This window comes from Myotis lucifugus, unplaced genomic scaffold, assembly GCF_000147115.1.
Source record: "Myotis lucifugus unplaced genomic scaffold, Myoluc2.0 scaffold_1050, whole genome shotgun sequence".
Taxonomy (NCBI): Eukaryota; Metazoa; Chordata; class Mammalia; order Chiroptera; family Vespertilionidae; genus Myotis; species Myotis lucifugus.
The window spans coordinates 36192-62553 of NW_005872098.1; the positions used below are offsets into that span (position 1 = coordinate 36192).

The following is a 26362-nucleotide window of genomic DNA, read 5'->3' on the forward strand; positions in this document are numbered from 1 at the left end:
TTGAGGGTTTAAAGCCCGTGCCCACGGCCAACCAGCATCAGAGGCCATAGGACCACGTGCTCATTTAATAGTATTTAAATACATAGAAAACAGTGGGGGACTCACCTCTGCAGAGCGCCCCCCCACACCCCGCTCTCCCTGACGCTGGGAAGGTGGGGTGGGGAGGCCAGCTGGACCCACAGGAAGTTCCCTGTGAGGTGAGGGTAGCGGGGGGCTGGGAGTCAGGCCACCAGCCACCAACCGCCCCGTCCTGCCCCGACCCCACCAGCTTTCGACCAGATCGGCGGGTATGAGCAGCTGGCAGCAGCCTACGCCCAGGCCATACCATCCAAGACTGTTGCCAACACGACCTGCCACCTGCCGCGTGCGGATGCCATGCACATGTTCCGAGACCCCCACACGGCGGACCTCCCGTGGACCGGGATGACCTTCGGGCTGACCATCATGGCCACCTGGTACTGGTGCACCGACCAGGTGAGTGTCCGCATCGTCGCCTGCGGCCTTCTTGCCTTCCAGGGTGGGCTGCAGGTCCGGCGCCCACCTGCCCGTCCGTGGTGCAGCCCCAGGAACACCCCCACGGGCCTGGGCTTCGGTGGAGGCCGGGATGACCGGGCTAGGGGTCCTTGTGGTCCCGAGGGGGCTGCACCCTCCGCCTGGAATCGGAGGCCCACTGGCCGCCGCCCGGCCGGGCCTTGAGGTGCTTCGACTGGGACAGTTTGGAGTACGGGATCCCCAGGGGACTGGGACGCACGTCGGTGGCCAGCCGCGGGCTCCCGGGGTCGGGCAGGGTGTGGGGCACGAGGCTCCCCTTGGCCTGCCAGTAGTGGGAACCCACCCTCCTGTTAGAGCTCTGGGCGCCCTCGGCAGCGGGGCAGTACGGCGGGGGTCCTGGGGTCCTCAAGGGCCGCGGGAAGCCATCTTTATCCCCCGTCTCCAAGGCAGAGGGTCCACGATGGTGGTCCTGGGGGGAGAGAAAAGACAGGTGACATCCGAGGAGCACCCACCTCCCGCGGGCTCTGCCAGTGGCTGCAGCCGCACGCTCGCAGCTGGTGGCCTGACCGCTGGTTTCCTAACTTGGTGCCTCAGCTCCCAGGTGTCCTGTGGGAATAACCGCCTTTTGCGGCTGTGATACGCCAAGTGCGGTTCGTCGCTGTCCCTGCCCCACCTCCGCCCTGCCTGCCGGAGGTCCTGTGCGCAGGGGCGGCCCTGGGAGCCTGCCTCCAGTCCTCTCCGAGAGGTGACGGGGCCAGGTGACCTCACAGCCTCCGCCCCTCTCTGGGTGGCAGGCCCTGGGCAGCCCCGGCACCGGCACCGGTGGGGAAAGTCGTCGAGAGGCAGCAGCGCCTTAGCCGGCACAGACCCGGGGCCGCGCCCCTGCACCGAGCCCGAGGGCCCCGTCCTGGGAGTGAGGCGCCAGGCCCCAGGGCCAGCCCAGCATCTCTGTGGGCCAGTGGGGACACCTCCCCTTGCAGGAGGTTCCGTGAGCCCCATTCCCAGGCTGGACCACTGAGGCCCAGAGGGCAGGACCGGGGCTGCACCCACAGGGAGGGGTTTCCCTGGGGCCAGGGCTGCCGTCCAGCGAGGGGCTGCCAGGGGCTCTCCCCTCCCGGCAGCAGGTGCTCAGTGTGTCTGCTGACAGACCTCCCGGGGCCATGACAGTGAAGGGACCCCGTGGGCCTCCGAGGAGCACTGCTTTCACGGCAGGTTCCGTCTGGCTCTCCTGGGAGGGCCGAGGGCACGCCGGGGGAGTGAGGGCTGGCCGGTGCCCCTGTACCCCGGCACCTCTCGTTTCCTCCCCACTCAGCACAGGCCTGGCGCGGTGCTGGCACATCTGGGCGGGGTATCATTCAGGAGATTTCTCATGAAGGCAGGGCTGGCCTCGAGGTCAGGGCTGAATGGGCCCGTCTGGAAAGAGGGCGACACGGGGAGGCTGAGGCGGGACGCCACTGGCATCGGTGGCCCGCAGCCTGGCCTCAGCCTTACCTCCCACCCTCCTCCTGCCTACGCTGGGCCTGCAGGGGGCAGCCAGGCCTTGGTCCAGAGCACCCACAAGGCAGAGATGGGCCCACTGGGTCCCACCTGTGTGGACGTCCGGGGCCTGCTCTGCTGTGACCCACACGAGCACCTGTGGACTCCCCAGGACACCTGGAGGGCTAGCTCCACTCAGCCCAGGCCAGGACGCCCCGAGACGCCCAGTCTGGTCAGCGCCAGGTGGCAGCTCTGTGTGCTGGGACCAAGGGTACTTCTCATTCTCTCCTTTAGACTTTTTTCACTGTCTCCTAGCTCAGTGGTCTGCAAACTGCGGCTCGCGAGCCATATGTGGCTCTTTGGCCCCTTGAGTGTGGCTCTTCCACAAAATACCGACTTCTGCGCATGGGCCACGAAGTTTCAATCACACTGTATGTGCGCGCCCGCACGTGGTATTTTGTGGAAGAGCCACACTCAAGGGGCCAAAGAGCCGCATGTGGCTCGCGAGCCGCAGTTTGCCGACCACTGTCCTAGCTCATCCACAAGGCACAGGCTGCACTCTTGTAATCAGAAACAAACAGAACCGCCGAAACCGGTTTGGCTCAGTGGATAGAGCGTCGGCCTGCGGACTGAAGGGTCCCAGGTTCGATTCCGGTCAGGGGCATGTGCCTGGGTTGCGGGCACATCCCCGGTGGGGGATGTGCAGGAGGCGGCTGGTCGATGTTTCTCTCTCATCGATGTTTCTGGCTCTCTGTCTCTCTCCCTTCCTCTCTGTAAAAAATCAATAGAATATATTTAAAAAAAGATGTTTTTAAAAAAAAAAAAGAAAGAAACAAACAGAACCAATAACACAGGAGGCCTGACGGCCCTGAGCCTCAGCCTCCACCTGCAGGCGGCCGAGAGCAGTGCCATGCAGCCCGCCGTGCCAGCGCACGTGTCATCACAGGGCACCAGTGGGTAGGGTCTACAGAGCCTCCTCATTGTCCAGACAGGGAACTGAGGCTCAGCGTGAGGCAAGGAAGTATCCCCAAGTCACCGGGAGCTGGTGGAGAAGCAGGACTGACATCAGCTTGGCCCGAGTCCCCGGCACCCTGTGCCTCGTGCCATCGAGAGCCGTGCACGGAAGGCGCTGCTGGGCGCTGCCCGTTCAACTGGCATGTGCTTGCAACAGCTAAAGTCTAGGATAATTCCTGCTTCTCCATTGCTGGTAGGGATTTACAATGCAGACAGCAAAGGGAAAATACTTTATATTTAAAAGTCATAGGTGCACAGTGCTGTGAACATACGAAAAAGCACTGACATGTACACTTTGTGGCTGAACCAGAGGTGAATTTACAGCTCGATAAAGCTGTTTTTAGGGAAAGTGGATTTTTTAAAGAAGTAGACTCGTAATGTCAGAGTTGGGAGGGATCTCAGATGCCATCAGTTCCCATGAGCCTCCCTCCTCCCATTCTGCAGACCTGGAAACTGAGGCTCAGCCAGGATCTGCCCACGGCCACCTGACGATGCCTCAGGCAGACCTAGAACTGGAAGCTTCCCCCAACCACAGGTCTGAGAGCTCCCGACCTCTGCCAGCGACACAAAGCCCGTGTGTGAACATGCCAGCCCCTCCTGTGAGGGTACAGGAGCTGGGGGAGTCCCCTGGTACCATCCTACCAGGGCCCCTCCAGCCCTGCCAACTGCTGGGTGGCAGGCTGGGCAGGATCCACTTTCCCTGCTCAACAGATGGGGAGACTGAGTCCCTGGAATGAGTACCTTGGCCCCCGTCGCTCGGCCCCCTGATGAGCTCTGCTTCTGGGGGAGCCGTCAGGTATCAGGCTTGGGCGTTGGTTGTCTCAGGCGGGTCTGGCACTAGCGGGACAGCACCCCAGGCCTCTCCCTGGGGCTCCCCGGGTAAGTCCTGCCACTGGGACTCACTGCCTCCCTGTGCCCCCAGGTCATCGTGCAGCGGTCGCTGTCGGCCCGGGACTTGAACCACGCCAAGGCAGGCTCCATCCTGGCCAGCTACCTCAAGATGCTGCCCATGGGCCTGATCATCATGCCAGGCATGATCAGCCGTGCACTGTTCCCAGGTAGGGCCGGGGCTGCAGAGGTACCAGGAAGAGGCAAAGGATGAAGATGAGCTGTTTCCTGGGTGGGGGTGGGGCAGGGAGGAGAGTGGTCCCCAGGACCACAATCAAAGGGATCCACACGGAGGTGGCTTGACACAAGGCCCCCGGAGGACCACTTGCTGTGTGCTTTGGGGACGTACAGGAAGAGCTCTTTGCCGCTGACTTCCTGTAGCACACGGGTGTGAAACACGGTTGGTTCCATTCAGCGCCAGTGCTGCAGAGGCTGCCTCGAGGGGAGACTGGGGCCAAAGGTCTCTAGCATCGTCATGTGCCTGTGCCTGCGCCTGCGTGCATGGTCCCAGGGGGGTGGGGGGGGTGCCCACCCACTCCCTACCCCATTCATCAGGGAGCCCATTGGAGGGCGCTCTGGCGCTCAGGCCCAGGGAAGGAGCTCCCAGACCCGCTGCAGAGACCTGACCCACCTGTGCGTTCTTGTCCACGGAGCGAAAGGCCTGCATCTTCCGCAGAGAGCCCGCTTCCTCTCTCCCCCGACCCTGGGCCCACGGTGAACCACACAGGGGCTCCCCAAAGGTCCCGCGGGTCATGTGGGGGGCGCTCAGCTGTCGGCGAGGGGGCTGGGCCGGCCCATTGGCTTCTTGCTCTGAGTGGCGCCTCCGGAGAGGGGGCGGGTGTCCCCTCACCTCGAAATACTCATCCGACACAGAAGAGGAAGCCACTGAGGGCCGCCGCGGGCCACGGCCAAGGCCAGAGCTGCCCGAGAGGCTGTCCTGGTCGCTGAGGGTTATGTAGTCATCGTCGTCTTCCTCGTCCTCCTGGTCCAGGCCGTTGGGGATCCCCCCGCCCTCGCTGCCAGGGTCACCCTGGGCCACAGACAGCTGCCTCCGGGGCGGGGCAGGGCCTGGGGCTGGGGTCCTGGGCAGCCCGTGGTCTGTTCTGTTCTGCAGCACCTCCTCTTCCGGGCTTTCTGGGGCCCAGCCGGCACCGCCGCCATCCTGGGCAAGCACGTCAGCCACAGGGACTGTCCGGGGCTTGGGCACAGGGGGCTCTGGCTTGGGGTCCCCCTGGGGGAGGCCGTTCTTGGCTGGGAGACCGTCTTGGGGTGTGCTGGGCTCCGGAGAGGGGCTGCAGTCCTGGCTCTGCCTCCACAGCTGGGCGCCCCCCTGGGAGGTGTCTCGGATCTTGATGCGGTTGATCTGGCTGGGCTGGGGATTCCAGATGTTGGGGTCGATGATGTTGATGTAGCCCAGGATGTCGCTGCCCGGCTCCGGGTCCGGCTCCACCCACGTGGGCAGGTATTCGAACATGTTGGCCCGCTCCAGGTGGAGCAGCCCCGGGTGCACGGGCAGGGGCGGCTCCGGGGGGTCCCCCGGCTGCTCGGCCAGCCCTGGGCCGCGCAGCCCCGGGGGCCTCTGGCCCTCCTGCTTCTCCGAGGAGACCTTGGCGATCTCCTCGGCGCTCTTGGCCTTGACCAGCGCGTACTTAGGGTTGACGAGCTTCTTGGCCACGGCGCCGGAGGGCGCCAGGGGGACCACGGCGGGCAGCACGATGGGCTCGGGTTCAGGCTCCTTCTCCATGGGGATGCCCTTGAGGCTGACGCCGTGCGAGGTCAGGTACAGCTCTTGGAACTGCCGGTCGAACGTCTCCACCACTTGGCCCGACAGCACGGAGATGACGTTGCGGTCCGTCCGGGCGGCCGACCAGGTGAAGCTGCAACACAGGGACGGCTGCCGGTCAGCACGGGGCCGCTCCCCCAGGCCCGAGCCCCCACGTGGGCGTCCGCGCCCCCAGGCACCCCACAGGCCAAGGGGCCCTGGGCAGGACTGATAAGTGAGGGGACAGAGGACGGGGCACAGCCTCGGGGTCAGACCTGACCTGGGTCCCCGCGCAAGTCACTGCCACCAAGCCCTCTCCCACCTGCGCTCCTCTGGGGCTACAGCACCCCAAACGCCACTCCCGGTGCCCGGAGCAGCCCTGGACCGCGCCACCCTGCTGCCCCTGCTGGTGGGGCTTGCAGAGCGGGGCCACGGATGTCCCATCTTGGCCACACTCCCCACCTCCAGGCTGGTGACACCTTTAGGCTGGAGCAAGTCTCAGACAAAAGCCCTCCTCTGCCTCTTCTGGAGAGCTGGGTGGTGTGCGGGCGCGCCCCAGCCCAGCTCACACCTCAGCAGTTTGGGGCCAATGAACCGGAATAACCAAGGTGTCACAAGGCAGGATTAAGGGCAGAAACTAGCTGGGACCCAGAGCCACCTCTTCCCCACCCCAGAAAGCCAGAAGTCACCTGTAGGAGCCACAGACGGCCCGGTCTCCATCCACGAACATGAACTTCTGGGCCAGGGCGCCCTTGAACTTGGTAGCTGACCTTGTGAAGAACTCCGTTCCCCCGCTGCTCCGCACCCTGAGATTCTGGGGGGACAGGAGACAAAATGACATGACCACAGCACTGACCACGCGGAGGGAGGCCCAGCAATCCCTGCCTGGGCTTCAGGGGCTGTGGGGGAGCTGGGACGGGGAGGCTGAGGCGGGGAAAGGAGCTGGTGTGGGACTGCAGCGTGGAGCCAGGGCGGGAAGCGCGGGGATGTGAGTGGGGCAGGAGGGTGGGGCACGGCCTGAAGGTGTCAGAGAGCACGCCCAGGCAGGACACGACCTGCAGACCTGCAGCCGGCGTGGTGGCGAATGCTGCTCCGGTGGGGGCGGGGCCAATGCGGGGTCTGGAGAGGAGATGTGGGCACACTTTAGGAAGGTCCCCATGGCGGCGGGCGGCGGGGACCTGCCCTATGGGGTCTGGCTCTGGCGCTCGGCCGAGCTGTGGCCTCCCCAGGCCGGGTGGCGGGCGGCCTCTCCCACATGCTGTCTCAGTTGCCCTGATGCCCGCTCACCCAGGGCGCACTGCCGTACCCAGGAGCAGCTCTGCACATGGCTCATCCCACTCCTCACCGGCCGGCTCTGTCTGGCTCAGGAGCAAGCCAGAGGCCCTGAGAGACAGTGGGGGTGGGGGGCAGGGGAGACCCAGACGAAGGAGAAGGGTCCCCAGGAGTCACGAGCAGTGCCTCCTGCCCAAGTCCACGACCAGGCCATCCTGCCCATCTCTGGACTCTGGCCATGAAGGCCCCTCCCCGTGGAGTCTGTGGCTCCGCCCACGGCCTCTGGGTGTGTGACCGGCTCAGACCCCTGGGCACTGCACGCCCACTAGGGCTCCTCTCCTCCCCGCGGAGGCAGCTCTATCTGAGGGGGCAGCTGTGAAAAGCCAGTGGTGGGCCTGGCAGACCCAGGAGGGCAGATGAGCCAGCTGAGAACTAGAGTTGAGGGAAGGGCTGGGGGCGCCTGGAGGGAGACCTGGGCTCCTCTGGGCAAGCACCCCAGGGTGGCGTGTTGGAGACACCGGCCTGGGTCCCCGGAGCGTTGACGCAGGAGGCTGTGGTCAGGCTGGGAATTTCCTAGTTCACACAAGCCCTAGTGAGTCCAACACCCGCCCAGGCAGGTCCCTCCTGAGGGGCTCCGTGCCAGCTGCGGGCGCTGGGCTGTCATACCTCCTGCGACTCCTGTCACTCTCACCCCTGCACTGGCCTCAGCTCAGTGACTGCCCACCGTTGGCACTCACCAACCCCCGCCAAGGTCCCAGCTGCCAACAGAACAGACTGTGACAAGGACCCCGCAGGGCAGGGCAGGGCAGGGCAGAACTCGAGCTGTGAGGGGCTGCAGGCTGGCGTGTGAAGGGTGGGAAGAAGGGCAGGGGCAGGGCTGGCATTCCAGACAGGAGCACGGGCTGGTGACGAGTCTGTTTAAGACACACGAGGACTTCAGGGGCGGCGGTGGGCACTGGAGCCTGCGAGTGGGCTCGGCCGGTGCTGGTGGCAGGCCCTACACGTGCCAAAGCGCCCGACTCCGCCTGCGGGAGTCGCGAGGTTGGAGCTGGCACCCAGCAGAGGCCGCATGGCATGAACGGAGAGCCGGAGGCCGAGGGCAAGGAGGGGCTGTGGGCAGGGGAGGCGGGCCTGTGTCGGGGCAAGGGCAACAGAGAAGGGATGGGTCTGAGCCTGGAGTTTGCCCTCGGCCCCGCCCACGGCCTCTGGGTGGGACTCGTCTCAGACCCCTCTGCTTGGGTCGAGGGGCAGGCCCCGGGGACGCCCACCTGGCCAGGCACGCACAGCCGTCTTGTTGTTGGGCCCAACCCAGAAGGCAGATAAGTCCCGTGCCCAGGGCCTGCTCCCTCTGCCCCAGGCCGCCCATCGCAGGCAGCCAGCTCAGCCGGAAGCTGGCCGCAGCCCAGGACAATTAGCGCTTGTGACTTTGTACCCAACACAGGGCACGCTCAGGACCAGAAATCGGGAGCAAAGATCCTGGAGGCGGTACAAGGCCTCCCTTGTCACCTGTGCCCAACCACAGCCAGCTCCACGGCTCCTGTGGGCTCCGGGCCCAGCGCTCTGCGCGCCAGGGCCTCACCCCTCCTCCCAGGAAGGCCAGCCACTGCTTGGATGCCCCTCACAGCGTCTGCCCCACCCACCCCACCTTGTGTGGATGGAGGGCTCGGCTCAGCGCCTGCATCTCCGAGCGGCTCGGCTCCGTGGGAGAGGCACCAGATTTGCTGTGTGACTCTAATCAGGTCTCTGGCCCTCTCTGGGCCTTGGTTTCCCTGCCTGCATGCTGGGGACAGGCCTCGCATCTGAGGCCCATTAGCCTGGGGCTCAGTGGCAGGCGGGGCCTCGTGGCAGCGGCCACTCCCCCTCCCCGGCCTCATATCAGCTCCCAGGCCTGCTTCCTGGGCGGGCCCACCCCATGGGGCCTGGCCCACATGAGGTAATGTCTCAGGAGTCAGGGCTTGGGGGAGCAGCGGAGGCTCCCACAAAGCTGCATTGTCTCTGAGCCATGACATCCCTGCCGAGGACATGGAGGCCAAGGGGAGGCCAGGGGGGCCACTGGGCTGGCCCGAGCGGGTGCCCCGGGCAAGTCCTCGGACTCTGGGAGCCTGTGTCCTCCGACCCGAAAGCGGGCAGCGATGGGTCCCTGAGGGGATGTCAGGGAGGGTGGCCGGGCGCACAGCACCTGTCCCCAGGGAGCTCTGCCCCAAGCATGTGTGGGGCAGGGTGGGGTGGGCGCTAGCGATGGGGCAAACCCTGCCCCACAGCCCACTGTGACCCCTGTTCTCATACCGAGATGGGACTTGACCGGGTACCAAGTCCGCCCGAGACCAGGCCCGGGCTGTGGGAGGCAGAGGGGACCAGCCCAGGCCCCTCAAGCAGGGTGGGTCTGGGGTATTCTTCAGCTCCGGTCAAACAGGCTCCAGTCCTGGCTCCAACCAGAGTTGGCATCTCCACACCTCAGTCTTCTCATCTGTGAGATGGGCCTCCCCACCCTGATGCTGCAGGGCTGCTGTGAGGCCTGAATGAAGCCACAGGCACGCAGGCGGGGCCGGAAGGGGCCTGGCGCTCCGTGGGAGCCCCGCACGTGCACGGTGACAGGTGGCTGTGCCTGCGCCTGCCTGGGTGTGACCCTCCCACGGAGCGGAGGGGGCGGGACAGGTGGGGACCAACACCACGGAGCCGAAAGTATCTGGAACGACATGGACGCGGGCCCGGGGAAGCCAGCACTGTCAGCTGTCCGTGACGGCCAGGCGGCTCAGAGGGACTCACCACAGCACTCCAGTGGCATCCACCCTGGACGGAGGACAGCCCCCAGCTGTGCCGTGGGGACTTCCGCCCACAGGGGGAAGGGGCTGCTGGCATCTCCTGGGCCTGAGGACGCGTGGGGAGGCCCACGGGAGTGCAGTGACCAGGCCTGGCCAGTGGCAGCAATTAGGCCAGATGTGTGGAGCAGAGGAGGGCGTGTCCCCATGTGCTGGGTGCCTGGCCAGCATCCACGCTCTTCTTTTTTAAAATTATATGTTATTGACTTTTAGAGAGAGGAAGGGAGAGGCATGGGGAGATAAAAACACCAGCTGCCTCTTGCACGCCCCCTACTGGGGACAGAGCCCCAAACCTGGACACGTGCCCTGACCATGACCTCCTGGTTCACGGGCCACGCTCAGCCACTGGGCCTCCCTGCGGGCCTCCACTCTCTTCTAAAGGGTCTGTTTCACTCTGCAATGGGGGGGCGGGGAGGGGAAGGGGAAGGGCAGGGCACACCCTGGCCGTCTGACCCGGGATGGAGCACCTTTGTGCACCACCGTTGGGGATGGGGAGCGGGCAGTGCCGGGCCAGCCCAGCTCCTCCCCTCGGCCGGCTGCTCAGCTCGGCTGCGGACACTCTGGGCAGGGGATTCTCTGTTGTGGGGCTGTCCTGGCATCGCAGGGCACTGAACAATGCCATGCCTCTACCGCCAGGCGCCAGCCGTGCTCCAGCCGTGAACATTACGCTGGCTCCAGGCACTGCCAATGTCCCACGCCAGGCAAACCCCTCTGTCTGAGAAGCACCGAATACGTTACACACCCTGAATCCATCACAGACCCAGGCCAGGGTCCGAGCAGCGAGGCGGGAGGGAGGGAGCGGGCACCAGTGGAACCTGCGCTGCTCATCCGACCGAGCACCTTCCCACAGCCTCCGTGGCTGGGATGTCTTTGTTCATCAGAAATGGGTCCAGCCTTTGCCCGGGCGGCGACTGGTTTTTCCCGTCTGGCTGCGCACAGCCGACAGCTTTCAGATCAGCCAGGCACCTCACAGCCCCCGTCCCCAGCTCTGAGTCTCGAGGCCCAGCCTGGCTCCCACTCGCCCTGGGACACCCCTTGGCACCCAGTCTCACCCCCAAAAGTGGTTTGGCCACATGGCCTGGCCCTGGGAGTGGGGAGGGCTGGGTCTTCTTTGGAAGGCCTGTTGCCCATTTGTCATCTGGGGCGTCATTCCCACACTCTCCACCTGGGGGGCCGTCAGGGGCCAGGGCCGGGGAAGGCTGAGACCCTCATATGTGGGGAGGTGCTAGTGTACGTCCTCCTACTGCACCTGGAAACCAGGAGAACAACCGTTTCTAGAATGTGCTGGCGGGGCTCGAAGCTCAGGAGGCAGGTGGGGAGCGCCGGGGAGCGCTGCCTGGAGCAGGCGCGTGAGGTGGTCCCAGCCCACGATGGCTCCGAGGGGAAGGGAGCCCCTTGGCTCTCAGGCCTGAGCTGAGTGTCCTGGGAGGCGCGGTGCCTGTCCCCAACCAAAGGCAGACTGCGTGTCCTGCCCACGCGGCCTCCTTCCTCTTCACAGCAGCCCCGCCAAGGACACGGCCATATTCCCATTTCTCGGACAATGAGACTGACGTCCAGAGAGATTCAGTGTCTCTGCCCACGGTTTCAGGGCAGGTGGCAGAGCTGGGGCTCAGGCCTGGTTCCCCCAGACGGCACCCGACAGGGCCACGGTCACCAGGATGACCCGCCACGCGCCTCCTGTGCCCTGGGCCTGGAGGATCTGGGGCAGGTCGAAGCGTAGCCGGCCCAGGACGGCGGGCGGCCGAGGGCGAGCCTGGGATTACTGGCAAAGGAAGTGCTCCCAAGACAGGTCCGGGCCCAGCCAGCCCGCGGGCAGGGAGGTGGGCCGTGTGGGCAGGCCCTAGACAAGGTGACACTTGGCCGGGGCTGGGCCCACGGAGCCTCTAGCCGCCCGCCCAGGCTGTAGACGTCGGCTCAGAGGCCAACGTCCCCCATTCCTTCCCATGAAGGCACCCAGCTCTGAGCACAGCACCCTGCAGACCCTGCCACCTTCCCTAGTGCCAGGCGGTGGTGAGGGGGTGGGCAGGCCCAGGACCCAGGGCGAGCTGTCGCTGCTGCGCCCCAGCTGTAGCTTCGTTTTCAAGCCGGGCGGGGGTGGAGGCCTGTGGTTGACGATGTCCTGTGACTGCCAGTCCTGCACAGCGCCCCCCTCCACCCCACTCACAGAGCACTTACAGCCCTGATTTCATCCTCAAACAACGCTATGAGGCGCCATCACAATCGTGAGGCGCTGGGGCTCGGGGAGGTGGAACCATGTCCCAAGGAGGCCGCTCTGGCAGGGACCAAGGGTCTGTGCTCCCTCCTGTCCAGGCTGAGTTCTCACTACTGGCTTTTAGGTTCAGCCCAACTTGCAGGAATACAGGCCTCAGTTTCCCCATCTGTCCTGTGGGAGCCTAGCATAGACGGCCTCGAGGCCCCTCTGGCTCACGCACTCCAGGCCCCACAAGGCCGTGGGGCTGCAGCGGATCCTAAGGCCCCACTGCACTGGGGAGCGAAGGACGGGACCGGTGGGTGGGAGCTGTGCACCCCGCGGGCGTGTTCTCAGCCCAGCCCCCCTCGCCTCCCACGCCCGGGAGCTCAGACACTTCAGATACTCCGAGGAGACCGGAGAGTGGGGTGTCCCTGAGAAGAGGCGTGGGCGCTGGATGGGGCGAGGCCTCTGGGGCCACCAGCCCCAGGTCTGGGTCCCCGCTCAGCACAGACAAGTGCTCCGGCCTCATCCACACCTGGGAATGCACGGGCTGGGGGAGGCAGCTGTGTGGAGCACCCACTGCTCGTGGAGGGGCCCGGCGTGGGGGCCTGTCGGGGGAGGGGCTGGGTAGCGAGCCCCGAGGGTCTCAGATCTGCTGGCCACAGGGCCAGGGCCTCTACAGCGCCTCTCAGAGACGCCTGTTCCACGCCCTGGACTCGCCAGTGTGAGCTGTCTGCCCCGGACCCGACCCTCAGTGCTAATTACACGGCAGGGAGTGTGGCGAGTGAGCGTGGGGCTTGGGGTCAACCCACTAAAGAGCCCACATGAAAACGTCCCCGCAGCTGCAGCCTCGCCCGGGAGGGCTCACAGCCACTTGAAAAGGCTCATGGGATCGGGGGCAGACCTGACAAAGGCCGACAAATTACAGGATGGGTGCATGTCCCCTGTGACCCAGCCTGACGCCTCCCCTCCTCCTGGGAGTCTGTTCAGATCGCGGGCCTAAAGCCCGAGGACTCCTGACCCCCCGGAGGCTGTTCTCAACCGAGGGCTCTGGTGCTGCCCCCTCTTCTCTAACTTTCTAGCCATGAGTGACACCCAGGCAAGCGCCTCCATTTCCTCATCTGTAAAATGGGATCGACGGGCTGATCTGTACTCTCTGGGGAGTGTGCTGCACACAGTAGGTGCCAAGTGGTGTCAGGGTGGGAGGAGGGCAGAGTACCAAATGCCAGGTGTCCGTGCGGAAGAGGCCAGCCACACTGGCCCACACCCCGCTCCGTGGGGCCAGTGCGATCCTGGGCCCCGCGGGGAGGTAACGTGCTCACGGACACACAGCAAGCCGCGCTCAGAACCCAGGCCCACCACGACCCTCTTCTCTGCCCGACGGCGTCCCCCTCTCAGGCCCTTTCCACGCTGCTCTCCTTCCTCAAGTCCACTCTAACTCCGCAGCTACGGAGGCCTTCCCTGACCTCGCCCGGAGCCTCCCGTCAGAGCCAGATCCCAAAGCCCGTGGTGGACGTGACAGAGCCAGCGTGGCTCACACTCAGGAAGCCTCTGGGAGTCAGATCTCAGATGAGGCGTGAGCTGCTGGGGTCGGGGTCTGAGCACGCGTCACCGGAGGCGTGTAAGCAGACAGGTCACCAGCGGGGCACGGGCTACTAAGAAAAACCACGAGGGGTGGCCCTTGTGTGGCTCTGGCACCTGGCCAGCGGGCCCGTCGTCAATGTCTGCCGGATCTCTGCCTGTTGGAGGTAGTTAGCGCCCTGCCCCTCGGCCCGCAGCAGAGGCCAGGCGACCCGGCAGGAGGCTCAGGGTTGCCGAACTCCGTGCCGGCACAGCCCCGTCCACAGAAAGCAGGTGCAGTGTCTGCTGAGCGACGAGTCGGTCATTCGTGACCAGCCAGCTCACCTTGAGGTGGCCCAGGTGCATGTGGGCCCGCTCGCACATGTGCAGGAAGTACTTGACGTTGCTCTCGTCCAGGATGATGTACACGGCCACCTTCCTTTTGAAGCCGGCGTCCAGCAGGTCCTTAAAGATGTCCACGTCGGTGAACATGTCCATGACCACGGCCACCACCTGGGACAGGAGAGACGGCTGTCAGGCAGGACAAACAACCCGCCCATGCCTGCCACCTCTCTGGGCGCCACTCCAGCTCTGCTCCCCACACCTCAGGACTGGGACTGGGACGTGACGAGCTGGCCCCGAAAATCTAGGCTCAGTATCTCAATCGGTGGCACAGACTGGACTCCGAGACCGCAGGGAGGAGAGGAGACGTCCACTCAACATGCCTGCTGCCTCCCTACGTGGACCCCGAGCTCAGTAACCAGCGGGGGTGGGAGGTGAGGGAGGCGTGCGCTGCACAAGGAGCAGGAGGGGTCAGCTCCCAGAGGCCTTGCAGTCAGAAAGGAGCTGCGTCCTGAGGCCTCCTTCCTTGCGGTTGCCAGGGATCCCCGGGCCTGTTACAGTCTGATCCGGGGTTGCAGGTCACACCACTGCCCTCCACCTGCCACCCCAGGTGCTGAGATGAACCCCAGGCGTCAACAGCCAGGAGGCAGGGCAGCAGCTGGCACAGGCTCACCGAGGTCGCCCCGCAGCCCAGCGGGGGTTGAGGTCTGGCAGGCTCCCTCACCGCCCACACCAGCACGGGGCTCTTCCTGTCCTCTGATGACCTCTGCCCACACAGCTGACCTCCACCTCCTGGCCCTGACTCAGGGTAGAGCCCCAGAGGTCAAGGTGCACCTCCCCCACCCCAGCCCAGCCATAGTCCAACGTGGTCAGTGACACGCCCAAGGCCTGAGGAGAGAGAGGCGCAGGGAAAGGCCAGGGCGATGTGGACAAGCCACTGCCTCAGGGTGGCTGCCAGCCTGGTGGGCGCAGTGCCGCTTGCTGAGTCAGCCCCTGGGCTCTCTGGCAGCCCGAGTCCTGCACATGGGAAAGCTGGGGCAAGAGACTCAGCTAGCACCCAGGGCCCCCCAGGGCCCTTCTCCCCGAGGGAGCACAGCTACCTCCAGACCCTGTGCCAAGGGCTGACAGTGCCCCTGTTCAGTCCCAGCCTCGGCTGTGGCTGCAGCAATTCCTATCTTACAGATGAGGAAACTGAGGCACAAAGGGGTGCGTCCCTTGCCTGGTTCTCTCTCTGGGAGGCCCAGACTGCCTGCGACAGTGTGAGCTCATTGAGGGCAGAGCCCCTGGCTGGGCCCAGCTTGGGGCGTGGACTAGGGCCCTCCGGGAGCTATTGTCAACTGAGAATGGGAGCTCATGGCTTGGGTTGCAGGAATGAGGGTAGCCAGGGACAAGCCCAGCCCCTCCCGAGCCCTGTCTGCCACCCACCAGTGGGGTGCGGGCCTGGCTCTCGGTCTCTCCAGCTCACACACCAAGGCTTGAGCACAAAGCTGCTGGTCCTGCCTCGAGGGGAACGCCGGCCGCTCCTGTAGCCCCAGCCCCAGCCCCACGAGGCCCTGGGCGAGGCCAGGCCAAAGCCTCCAAGACAGAGGGGAGGTGGAGTCTGGAGGCGCCACTGCCTGAGGTCTGTCAGGAGACCGCGCATCGCGAGGGGCAGGTGTCTGTGAACTGGCTGTGTCCCCGTGAGCACTGGGCGGGGGGGGGGGGGGGGGGCAGGCACATGTGTGTTCCATACGCGAGGCGCCGTGGACACCCTGCAAACTGCACAGGCCGATGCCGGAGGGAGGGAGGGAGCCCGGGGTCCCCGGGTCTTCCTGACAGGAAAGACGCAGTCACAGAGCAGGGAGGGGCCCAACACCACGAAGACCACCAGTTCCCAGCCCCAGAGCGCAGCAGGGTGGGGGCTGATGTCTTGGTGGGGGGGGTGGCTGTGCCAGGACTGGAGTGGAGGGGGACATGGGCAGGGACTGGATCAGTGCTGGGCTTGAGTGCGTCTTGTACCCAAATCCCTCCCCACGTCTGGGGGGGCTGCATTGTGGGCAAGCCCCCAAAGTGTGCTCCTCCGGCAGCTCCACGCCTCCCTTTCCCCTGCCGCATCCAACAGAGCTGCCTCCTGCCTCCTGCCTCCCGGGTCCGAATCCCCCACCACTTTCCACCTGGCTGGGACTGCTCCCCGGTCTCCTCTAATGACCCCATCAATCTGCTGTCGGTTTCAGAGTCCCCGAAATGCCCTTGGGGTGGGTGACCATCCACCTCCACTAGAGACATGCTGACACTGTGGCCAGAGGGGAGGGGACCCCCAGGCCCACCTCAAGCCAGTAGGGGGTGGACATGGTACCTGGCCCAGGCCCCGGTGCCCACCACAGGCACCTCCATCACCCAGGTGGTTACAGGGACCCACCACCTGAGGCCACCGCCCCAATAGCCAAGGCCTAGGGTCTGTGACACCTGTGCTGGCCCTGATGGACTGATGGCATGGCACAGGGCACTGGAGTGCGCCCCCTCCTCCCGGGCCCCTACTAGCAGTCTGAGCGCCCGGGCAAGGGCAGGGCAGGACCAGGGCTGGAGCTCCGGGCTTGGCCCTGGTATGGCATTGGGTGCGCCGTGTCCCTCTCTGGTCTGTCTCCTCATCTATAAAATGGGGAAGGTTGATGTGCCACCCAAGGCCATCCCTGCCAGGGCATTCCCGACTCCCTGTGCCCTTCCTGGGCGGCAGCATGGGCTCTAGACTGTCCTTCTGGGAAGATACGCGACCTCAGGCAAGTGCCTTGGTTCCCGCATAAGGAGGACAAGGCCACCCTCCGCGGCGGCCGGAGGTGCAGTGAACGGTGCCAGTGCACAGCCGCTTCCTGCCTCCTCCTCGTCACAGCAACCTGAGACTATTCCTCCAGCCCCACGGCCCTCCAGGTGGCCGGGCAGGAACCGTCCCCTGCCGATTCACACGGACCAGGGACCGTTCGCGTCCCCTCAGCCAGGGTGTTGACCCCTAACACGCAGGGTCTGCAGGGCAGTCCCCAAAGGGTCCTGCTGCCTGAGGAGTGGGCACGCGAGCCCTAGAGCCTCTGTAAAGGCCAGACAGCAAATATTTCAGCCTCTACCGTCACGTGGTCTCTGACACAACCACTCAGCTCTGCTGGTAGTACCTGAGGGCCGCACGGAGCAAATGTGTCTGTCTGTGCTCCCATATTTATAAAATCAGGCGGGAGGCCAGGCTTGATCCAACTCCTACCCTGGACTAACCCTGCTGGTTCCACCCAGGACAGCTTAGCAGCCAGCCTCAAAAGCACTGAACTGTCTCCAAGCAACTTCACTGCATCCCAGAACGAAGCTCCAAGATACTTAAAGCAAAAAAATCAAACTTCAGCCCCCCACAGCAAAAAATTGCTATCCAATAAGAAATTACCAGACACAGAAATAAACAGGAAAATGATCCTTGTGAGGAAAAAAAAAATCTATCAAAACTACCCCAGAATGGATACAGATGTTAGAACTGGCAGCTACGGACAGGAAAACACTGATAACAAACAGTATTCTATATGTTAAAAAGTTACTTACAGACAGGGAAGATAGTTTAAAAACACCAAATTGAACCTCAAGAGATGAAACAGTTCAATATTTAAGATGAAAAATACATGGGATGGGATTAAGAGCAGATTAGACACTATAGAGAAAAGACAGTGAACTTGAAGACATGTCAATAAAACTATCCAAAATGACACACAGAGAAGGAGATGGAAAAACGGGGTCAGGGCTTCAGTGAGCTGTGGGCGTAACTGAAGTCCCAGAGGTGCCCAGGCAGAGGGTGGGGTGGGGGGCGAGACAGAAAGACACTGAAAAATAATGGCCATAACTTTCCACCTTGATGAGAACTATGCATTCACACCTTTAGGAAGTTCAGTGAATTCCAAGCAGAAGAGGCATATCAAGGCATATCATAACCACATCACTTAAAGCCAGTGACAAGGAGACAATCTTAAAAACAGCCGAGGGGGCAGGACCATTACACAACAGGAACAAGGCAAGCAGGTTTCTCCCAGAACTGACGCAAGCAGAGGACACCGGGCAGCACCTCCAAGGTCCCAAATGGGAAACTGTTAGCCTGGATGCCACGCCCGGTAAAAGTAGCTTCCAAACCGAAGGTGAAGCGAGGACCTTTGTCCTCTCCGCAGATCAGATCTGCACAGGGTGCAGACGGAGGGCCCACTCGCATGGGATCTGAGACAGACAGGAGCTGCTGCTGTCCTGCCCGACCGACCGCCTCCAGCAGGGGGCGGGGGCAGACCCGGGCGTGACCTGCTCTCCTCCCCTGGTGCCTGCGGGATAAAGGAGACGCTGTCTGAAAGGCCAGGAAGGTTCTCCAAGCACGGAGGATGCTTTCTGGGAGCCGCTGGCCCCCTGTGGGGAGCCCCCACGCCTGGTGCTCCCCAAACCAGTCTGCACATCCTCTGGCTCTAAAGGTCTGGCACCGAGTTTAGTCCTATCCCCCCGGCAGGCAGGGAGCACGTCTTGATTGTAGTAACAGATGCTGAGCCAGGCCAGGCCGCCTCTGACACTGGTACCCGACAGAGGGGCAGGGGAGTCGCTGCCAGCCTCTCTAGGGGCGTCCTGTGTGGATTCCAGTTGTGACGCCACCCACCGCCTCCCAGAGCCACCTTGGGTCCCGAAATAAACCCCTGACCTTGAGCCGCCCAGAGGGCAATGCCTCGGGGCCTCTCGCCTCCAACATTCACCAGCTCTGGCACCTCCCCCGTTTCTGGAAGATGAAGACAGAAGCCTCACTAGGAACAACTAAAGAAGGCCCGGGCCTCCTGAGCACCAAAGGGCCGAAGCAGGATGAGGCCAAGAAGCCATACTGGTCCCGCCCAGAGCCCTCTGACCAGGAGGCCTGCCCTGGGGCTCCAGCCTTCCCCACAGACACACCAGCTCCTCACCGGGCTCAGGACTGCGCTGGCAGAGCCCGGGGAAGGCCATCGGGGGCCAGGCTGTGCCCTGTGGACCGGACAGGAGGACAGGCTGCTCCCGCTTCCACCAGCTCCAGGTGCCCACACCCTCCAAGCTTCCCGGCCTGCGGGTGCAGGACCCAGCCCAGCAGACCGCCCACAGTTGTCAGTGACTGGCATAAACGGAGGGTTTTCAAACTGGGAAATCTCAGAGTCATAAATCCAAAAGCCTTTAAGCCTTAGCTTCCCCCGAGTCCCAGCGAGCATCCTAAGCCCCCAGAAGACTGGCCTATTAGAGACTTGCCCAGGCCGCCGGCGAGCCACACCCTCTGCTGCGCCCCCCCAAGCCCCGGCCTGAACCCCTGCAGGATGGGGAGCTCGCCACTTCTCAGCCGCTTCTCCCAGAGAGGGGCTGTCAGGAGAGGGGTGAGGAGGAAGGCAGAGGGCAGGCGGGAGGAGGATGCGGGAGGATGCCAGCTCCATGCCAGATACCACACCAAGCGCTTTACATCCCTTTTCCATTCAATCCCGCCACAACTCTGAGGCGGGCGCCGCCATCGCCATGGCACCGAAGGGGCAGGAGTGGGGGTCGGAGGCAGAGGGGCTGTCTCGGGCACGGCTAACAGCTGCGCTGGGCTCGCGCTGGGTCTGCGGGGCAGCGGGCCTTCCCACTGCTCAAGCGGCAACTAACCTGGGAAGGTGCCTGAGCCTGGGGTCACTGGGACCCCACACAGGAGGTTGGCCCAGCCACCCAGGCCAGGCCTGCTGGCTGCGCCCTGCACTCAGCAGCCTGTGGGCACTCACGGCTGTCACTGCCTCAGGACAAGTGCCCGATTCCCACGGTACGAGCTGAAGAAACTGAGGCCCCAGGTCATGTAGCCAGGACGTGGCTGAGCTGGGCAGGTGAGCCAGGGGCCTCTGAGAAGACCAGCCCCTCTCTGCTGGCCCAGGGGCGGAGCCTCGGCTTCAGGGTGAGCCTGTCAAACCAGGGCGAGCGGGGTTCTGTGGAGCCCAGAGCAGGCCAAGGAGGCTGGTGCGAGGGCGGCAGGCCCCGGCCTGCTCGCAGCCTCCGATCCTCATCTGCCACAGGACGATGACGCCAGGCCCCACCCCCCAGGGTCGAGGGAGGGCAGGGCCTGCAGGTCTGAGGCTGCCTGCCCGCAGGAGCCAGGTGTGCACCGAGGGGCCGCCCTCCTTCCTGGCAGAGCCCTCCTGGCTCTCCCCAAACTCTCAAGATGCAAAGGCCACTGGGACTGTGTTATCAGCTGGCTCCCCGCCTGCAGGGGAGGGCCGTGGGCCCGGGGCTGGGGATTGCCAGGAGGCAGCTCCCTGGACCTGCTGTGCCCTGGGGATTGCTGCTGGCCCCGGGGCCTCTGGGGCGCTGCCCAGCTCAGGGACAGGGAGAGCTCTCCCTCTGGTCCGCAGGGACCCGCCTTGGCTCCCGGTCACCCTGTCCTCGCCAGCCCCTCTCGGAGAGCCGTGTGTGGGACATGTGGGGACAGGGAGCCAGAGGCAGTACTTTTCCGGTCCCGAGTGCGCTGGGGAGCCGCAAGGCTGCACTGCTCCAGGGCTGGCTCCGCAGGGACAGCCAAGACGCTGCTGCTCCCGGGAAAGGGTCCGAGCCTGCGACCTGGGTTCTGCGCCCAGCCCCTCGGTGTCAGCTCTGTGACCTCCGACAAGCTTGGAGAGGTCAGCCCTACCAGGCCTGCTTCCTCATCTGCACCCCTAGTTTATGGAGTTGCTGGGAGGATGATAGCACCTGGCATACACCTGGTGTTTAATAAATGCCTCATTAAAGTGCTTTCATTCTCCTGGAGGCAACCACCAGTCAGAACTCCAGTGTGTGATGGCGGGGCCGGAGAGAAAAGACGTGGGCTTGGTCAGGCATCGCGCGACCTGGTTCCTGCCCCTTCCTGCTGGTGGCACTCGGCAAGAAACAACTTCTCTGGGTCTCTGTTCCCGCGCCCTGCCTGGCTGGCGTGGAATCGCATGTAGGCTCGCCCTGGCCACTCATTCTCCCTCAGTTTCCTCAGGGTGTATGACTCACCCTGCCCCTGGGGTCTCCCCGCAGGCTGCCAGGCTGGTGAAGGGGCCCTACTAGGGGCTCTGGTCCCATGTGGGGGGGGGGGGTGCACGCTACCTTCCCGCCACCCAGCCTCTCCCCTTCTCCCTGAGGCTGTAGCCGGCCCCTGGCAGGCAGCTGAACCCCAGAGCAGTTTCTCCAGACAAATCACTGGCCCCTGGGGGCGGGGGGCGGGCAGATGACCTCCCACCTTGGAAAGCTGGAGCCCAGTGGGGCCGGAAGATGCCAGAGAGCAAGCGCTCAGAGCCACAGCCACAGCCAGCGGTCCTCTGAGGCCCAGGACCACCCATCCCCGCCCAGCCTGGCCCCAGGCTCCCCAGAGGAGTGTAGAATCAGGGCAGCAGGTGTCAGTGCTGAAGGGGTAGCCCTGGTGGGAACAGGCTCCCAGGCTGCCCACGGTCTGCCTGTCATGCTGACGACAGCCCAGGCGGAGGAGGTGGCGGGCTGGGTTTCCCTGACTCAGTGCCAGCAGCCCCAGCCCAGTGCCCAGTGGGAAGGGGTCCAGTGTTCCAGCCATGAGGCTGGACAGTGGATCCCCATTCTTGGCCTGGGAAGGGGGGTGTTCTCCCTGCACTGGTACCAGGGATGAGAGAATTTGGGGAGAGGGGAAAAGAAGTGACTCATGGGAAGAGAGACGGCAGGAAGAGCTCCCAGGCGGGCGGCCAGGTAAGGGCTCGCTCAGCATTTGTCAGCATCCGTCAGTGTCACGGCCCAGCCCCTGGGAGCTGGGAAGCAGCCAGAGCAGGGGCAGGGGAAATGGGAGGCGCTCTGAGCGCTCCACCCTGCCCCGCCAGGGCCAGGCAGGACGGCAGGGGACCGACCCGTCCTCGGGTCTGAGGACAACACGGGCCTGGTCCCCACCCTCCACCCAAGAACTAGCTAGGTGACCTTGGAGGGACTAGCCAGCCAGGCCTCAGTTTCTACATCTGAGAAATGGGGCAGTCCACTACCTGAGATCATGAAGTGCCTCGCGCTCGATAAACAGCAGCTGTTGTTTTTACAGATGGCTGCGCGCACATCACACTGGCCTCGGGGGCCAGGACGGACGTGACAGGGAAGCAGACGGGCTGGACAGCAGCTTGGTGTGCCCGGTGCTGTGGGCGCGAACCAGCCGTCTTCTCTGCGCCCGTGCCCCTCTGCAGGGCAAGGAGCTTGGCCTCTATTGCCTCTGAGATCCCTCTTGTTGGCTCGCGAGGTTCCCTGCTGCCTGAGAGGGCGTCAGGCTCAGCAGGGAGCCCCATTTTTAGGGCAATGCCTACCTGTCGGGGGCTGCAGGAGAGCATGACTGTGGTGCCAACAGATCAGGGTTTCAACCCGAGATGGACTTCTTCCTGGTTATGTCACCTGAGACAGGTGACACCCGTCACCTCGTGGGGCTTTTGCCGGGAACAAATGAAGTTATGGGAGGACCCACGGGACTAAATGGAGTGGCTGGGTCTCAGCCCTAGCCATCGAGACATGGGGAGGCCACCCTGAGTGCCCAGCCTCGCCCCAGGCGCCCCTATCTGGCCCCATCGCTGAGCCAGGCCGCCTGTCTTTCTGTCTGGGGGAGATTAGATGCTGGCTGTTCCCAGGCCAAGCTGGATCCGGTGTCTGCCTCCTTCCCACTCCTGGTGGGGAGGAGGGGATAAGAGGAGGGAGAACCCTGACAGAGCAGGTTGTTTTCCTGGCCTCAGTTTCCCCAATTGTATAAAGGGGGTGGAGGCTAGGTAATGGGTCCCAACAGGCCCTCCAGGGAACTGGGTTTCATGACCTCAAGTCAGGCAGCCACGTTGGCAGCAACTTCTTATCCCACAGCAGGTGTGGGGCAGGTTATTTGAGCTGAAAACTATGAAGGCCCCTTCCTCCTCCCCCTTCTCTTCCTCTTCCTCCAACTCTTCCTCACGCCCATCACCCAATTCTATCCTCACAACAGCCAGAGACGCGGCTTTTATCCTCGCCATCTCCATTTACAGACCAGAGACCCGAAGCCCCGGCGCTGCCTGGACAGGCTGAGAGCCGGCCCCTGGCACAGGCCATCGGCCCCAGCCAGCCCCCCCGGAGACAGACGCTCGGCTTCTGGAAGCCGAAGCCGCGGCTACGCCTCAACTCCTGACCCACTCTGGTTTCTTTGCGGAAGAGCTCCCCAGGCCTGTCTGGCAGCCGGAATGGCCTCCACAGCCAAGGTTCAGGTCTTGTGCCATTTGCTGCCCCCTCTGGGCCTGGAACCACGAAGGGGTGAGATTCCACTAGAAATACCTGCCTACAACCCAGTCACTCACTGCTCTCTGCCGAGCCAGGGCCTGGCCTCAGGATCCTCCTCACACAGCTGGCAGGCAGGCTGTGCCAATCACGTCAGGATGTGCTTTGGAACCATGCAAAAGGCACTTCCACTCGCAGGGAGAGCATCCGCTCAAGGTCATGCTGTCCAGCAATGGCCTGGCTGTCTCTGCGAGTGGTAAGCTCCTCTTCTCAGAATATGCGTCAGTGTGTCAACTGAGTCTGGCTACCCCCTGCGCAGCTCGGCAGGGTCTGCAAGGGGAGGCCCCCAGTGAGGTCCCTTCCAGTGGAGAAATTCAACCCGGTGGACAACCCTCAGCTGCACTCACTGCTCCCACCCGAAGACCAGGCCATCCCGCCTCTCACACCCTCGCCTGAAGGGTTCTGCCATTGCAAGGCTCATGGAGAAGCTCAGAGCGGTGGAGCGAGGGCTCTGTGGCCCAGCACACCCAGGAAACAGGCACATTTGAACTCAGACCTCCAGGCCAGCCTCAGATGGGCTCAGGCAACTTCTTGGTCTCCAGGACGATTCCTTCCCCCACCCGACAAAAGCAGCATCCGAGACTCAGGGTGTGTGTGAGAGCTGCACCTCTCAGGGCTGAGTCAGAGCCATCCCCAGGGACAGGGGAGAAAGCACATACTTCCTCCCCCCACCCCACGGCAGCCCCTTCTGGGAGACCCGCTCACCAGGCCTCTGGAAGTCAGAACGACCCCCAACAACGCACAGCGGCCCATGACGTGCGGCAGCCCACTGCTGCCACCTGCCAGGGCACACAGGCGCCCGGTCCCTCTGCCAAGAACCGGAAACCCCATGGAAGCGGGACCATGGCCTCTCCACGCGGAGTGTTCACCGGTGGGAGGTGCTGGTCCCCCGGGGGCGGCTCACCTTCTGGGCCTGGCTGATCATCTTGCGCACCACCTCTTTGATGTGGGCCTGCCCGTCGAGGGGCGGCTGCATGTAGACGCTCGCCCGGGTCACGCCGCGGTAGGCGATGGTGTCCGGCCAGCCCAGGTCCAGCTGGGGGATGGAGCGGTCTGACTTCTGGGGCCAGTACTCCAGGGAGGGCGGGGGCTCCGCCTCCGTGAGGGCCCCATTGGCCTCCTCCCGGTCCCGCGCTCCATGGTCCTCAGACCCCGGGAGGCAGCCCGAGTCCCGCGGGTCCTGCGAGCCCGGGTCGTACACCTCGATGGTCTCCAGGATGCGCCGCAGCTCCAGCTCCGAGAGGAAGTCGCGGATGTTCTCCCGGCTCAGCACCTCGTAGAAGGCCTCGGGGCCGCGGGCCACCAGCGCCTCCAGCGCCAGGCGCTGCTGTTCGATGTAGAAGAACTCGGGCTTGGACTCGCTGGAGCGCCAGTTGACGTGGCTGTTGTCCAGACATTGCACCTGGGAGAAGGCCATGGCGCCCTGTGCAGGCTGCTGCCGCGGGAGGCGGGGCGCTCAGCGCGGCGGGACCCTAAGTCGGGGCGGCGGGGACAGCGCGGGGCCTCGGGGCGGTCTGCTCCTCTGCCCATAGGCGCCTGCGGAGAGAGCAGGGAGCGCCGGTCAGCGGGGCGGGCGGCACCGGGGGGCAGGGCGGGCTGAGGGCGGGGCGCGCAGGGCCGGTCCCGAATCTGCCGGGACGGGGCTCCCGTTCCCGGTTTCTGGCGCCGCCTGAAGTCCTCGGCTACTTCGGGGGAACTTCCCCAAAGTCTCCCGAGGGGGGACAGGAGCCTGAAACCCGACGGCGCTGGCTCAGGTCGGAGCCGCCGCGCTCGCAGGGCTTCCGGGAAGGCAGGGGTCTCAGAACCCCGCGCGCCGCACGGGCAACCCGAGGGGCCTGCCCGGAGGAGGCCGGGGGCGGCGCGGCCGGCAGGCTGGGCGTCCGCTCGGGAGGAAGGGGCCGGGACCCGGGGTGCGGGCCGGACCGCGCTTACCGGGAGACCTCGGGCGCGTCGCGCAGCCGGCGAGAAAGCCGGGAGGGCGGAGCGGAGCGGTGCGCACCGGCGGCGGCAGACGGGTGACTAAGTGCCACCCCGCCCACCCCGCCACCACCTGAGGTCACGTGCGACCCGGGGGCGGGGCCGGAAACGGGTTCACACCGCCGACAGCACAGACCCGCCCCCTCCGCTGCCCAGGCGTGGGCTCCCGAATTGGGAAAAGCTCAGGGAGCAAGTCCAAGAGTTCCTGGAACATTGCATGCGGCCCAGAGAGGGACAGTGTTCTTCCTGCGGTCACACAGCAAGTGAACAGCCTGGGCAGCCCCGCCCGCAGGCCTGTGGGTATCCCTGGTCCAGCCCCACCTCTGCTGCTGCCCAGGTGGGAGGGGAAGTGCATGGCGGGCCAGCTGTCCAGCTGTGGAAGTAGAGGTGGGGTACTAGGCTGGGAATCCCCAAGGCACCGACCTTAGGAGCCTTCCCAGAGCTTGGTGTGGACAAGCAGCTGAGGAGCCCTGCTCCCCGCGGGGAGGGGGCCCTGCCCCAGGACTGGTCCTGCGTGATGAGCAGGCCCCACCGCAGGCGGGGAGCTGGAAAGGGCTGCTGTGGGCTGGGGTCAGCCCAGCAATGCACCGCGTCCCTGGGGCTTGGGACCCTGGTTATGGGAGGTGCGGGGACCACATCTGAAAGCAGGCTGCCAGGGCAAGGACAACAAGCCCATTAAACCTGGCCAAACGGCCCACGCCCCATTTTTGTGCCAGGCCAGTCAGCCAGGCACCTGGCCCAGCCTTCCCTCCTGTCCCCCAGCCCCCACCGCTTGCCCTGGCTGGGCTGCTCTGGCTCCGGTTGGGGCCCGGAGAACACTGCTCTGGTGGCTGAGGGCTGGCACCTGCTCCCCGAGACCCTCACCACCCTCCTCGCCTGTCAGGCCCCCCCTCAGCCCACTGCCCTGAGCATGACTGCTTTCTCCCGTGGTCCCCATCACTCCTCCCTGGCCTGGGGCGGCGGGGGGGAGGGGGCGAGGATCACATTGTCTGAACACAGTAGCCCCGGACCAGGTCCCTGCCTCCCTGAGCACAGTCCACAGGTGCCCCTGCTCCTCCCAGGTACCAAGCACACACCTGCACCTCCTCCCCAGGAGCCGTGGACACACTGCGCTGGGGGTTCTGACGCCTGGGCCGAGCCTCTGCCACTGGGGACCCAGAACATGACTCTCTCTGGGCCCCAGTCCCTCCTTTGTTCGTAGCCCAGCACAAAGGCCCTGGGCTCACAGGGAGTCCTAGCTGTCAGGGCGGAAAGGCCGCTAGCCTCCAACTTCTGCAGTTACCTGCTCATAGTGACATTCACAGGAAG

The 26362-nt window shown here is 64.6% G+C and overlaps 1 protein-coding gene across 4 annotated transcripts; it reads right to left on the reverse strand.

The window, feature by feature from the left end:
• On the reverse strand, positions 1–25102 carry FAM83G (family with sequence similarity 83 member G). 4 transcript variants are annotated; one of them, XM_006107178.3, is made up of 6 exons: positions 25010–25101; positions 23982–24613; positions 13820–13987; positions 6322–6446; positions 4502–5747; positions 1–961 (listed from the first exon to the last, which is right to left on the reverse strand). In XM_006107178.3, exons 2-6 carry the CDS (start codon positions 24492–24494, stop codon positions 614–616), a joined length of 2400 nt encoding a protein of 799 aa, XP_006107240.1. In that variant the 5' UTR covers positions 24495–24613; positions 25010–25101; the 3' UTR covers positions 1–613. The 4 variants fall into 4 exon arrangements, with proteins under 4 accessions (XP_006107240.1, XP_023603679.1, XP_014304645.1 ...); XM_014449159.2 differs by lacking the exon at positions 1–961 and adding an exon at positions 972–1905 and having other exon boundaries at positions 25010–25102; XM_014449160.2 differs by lacking the exon at positions 1–961 and adding an exon at positions 3198–4052.
• Between the last annotated feature and the right edge of the window lie 1260 nt (positions 25103–26362).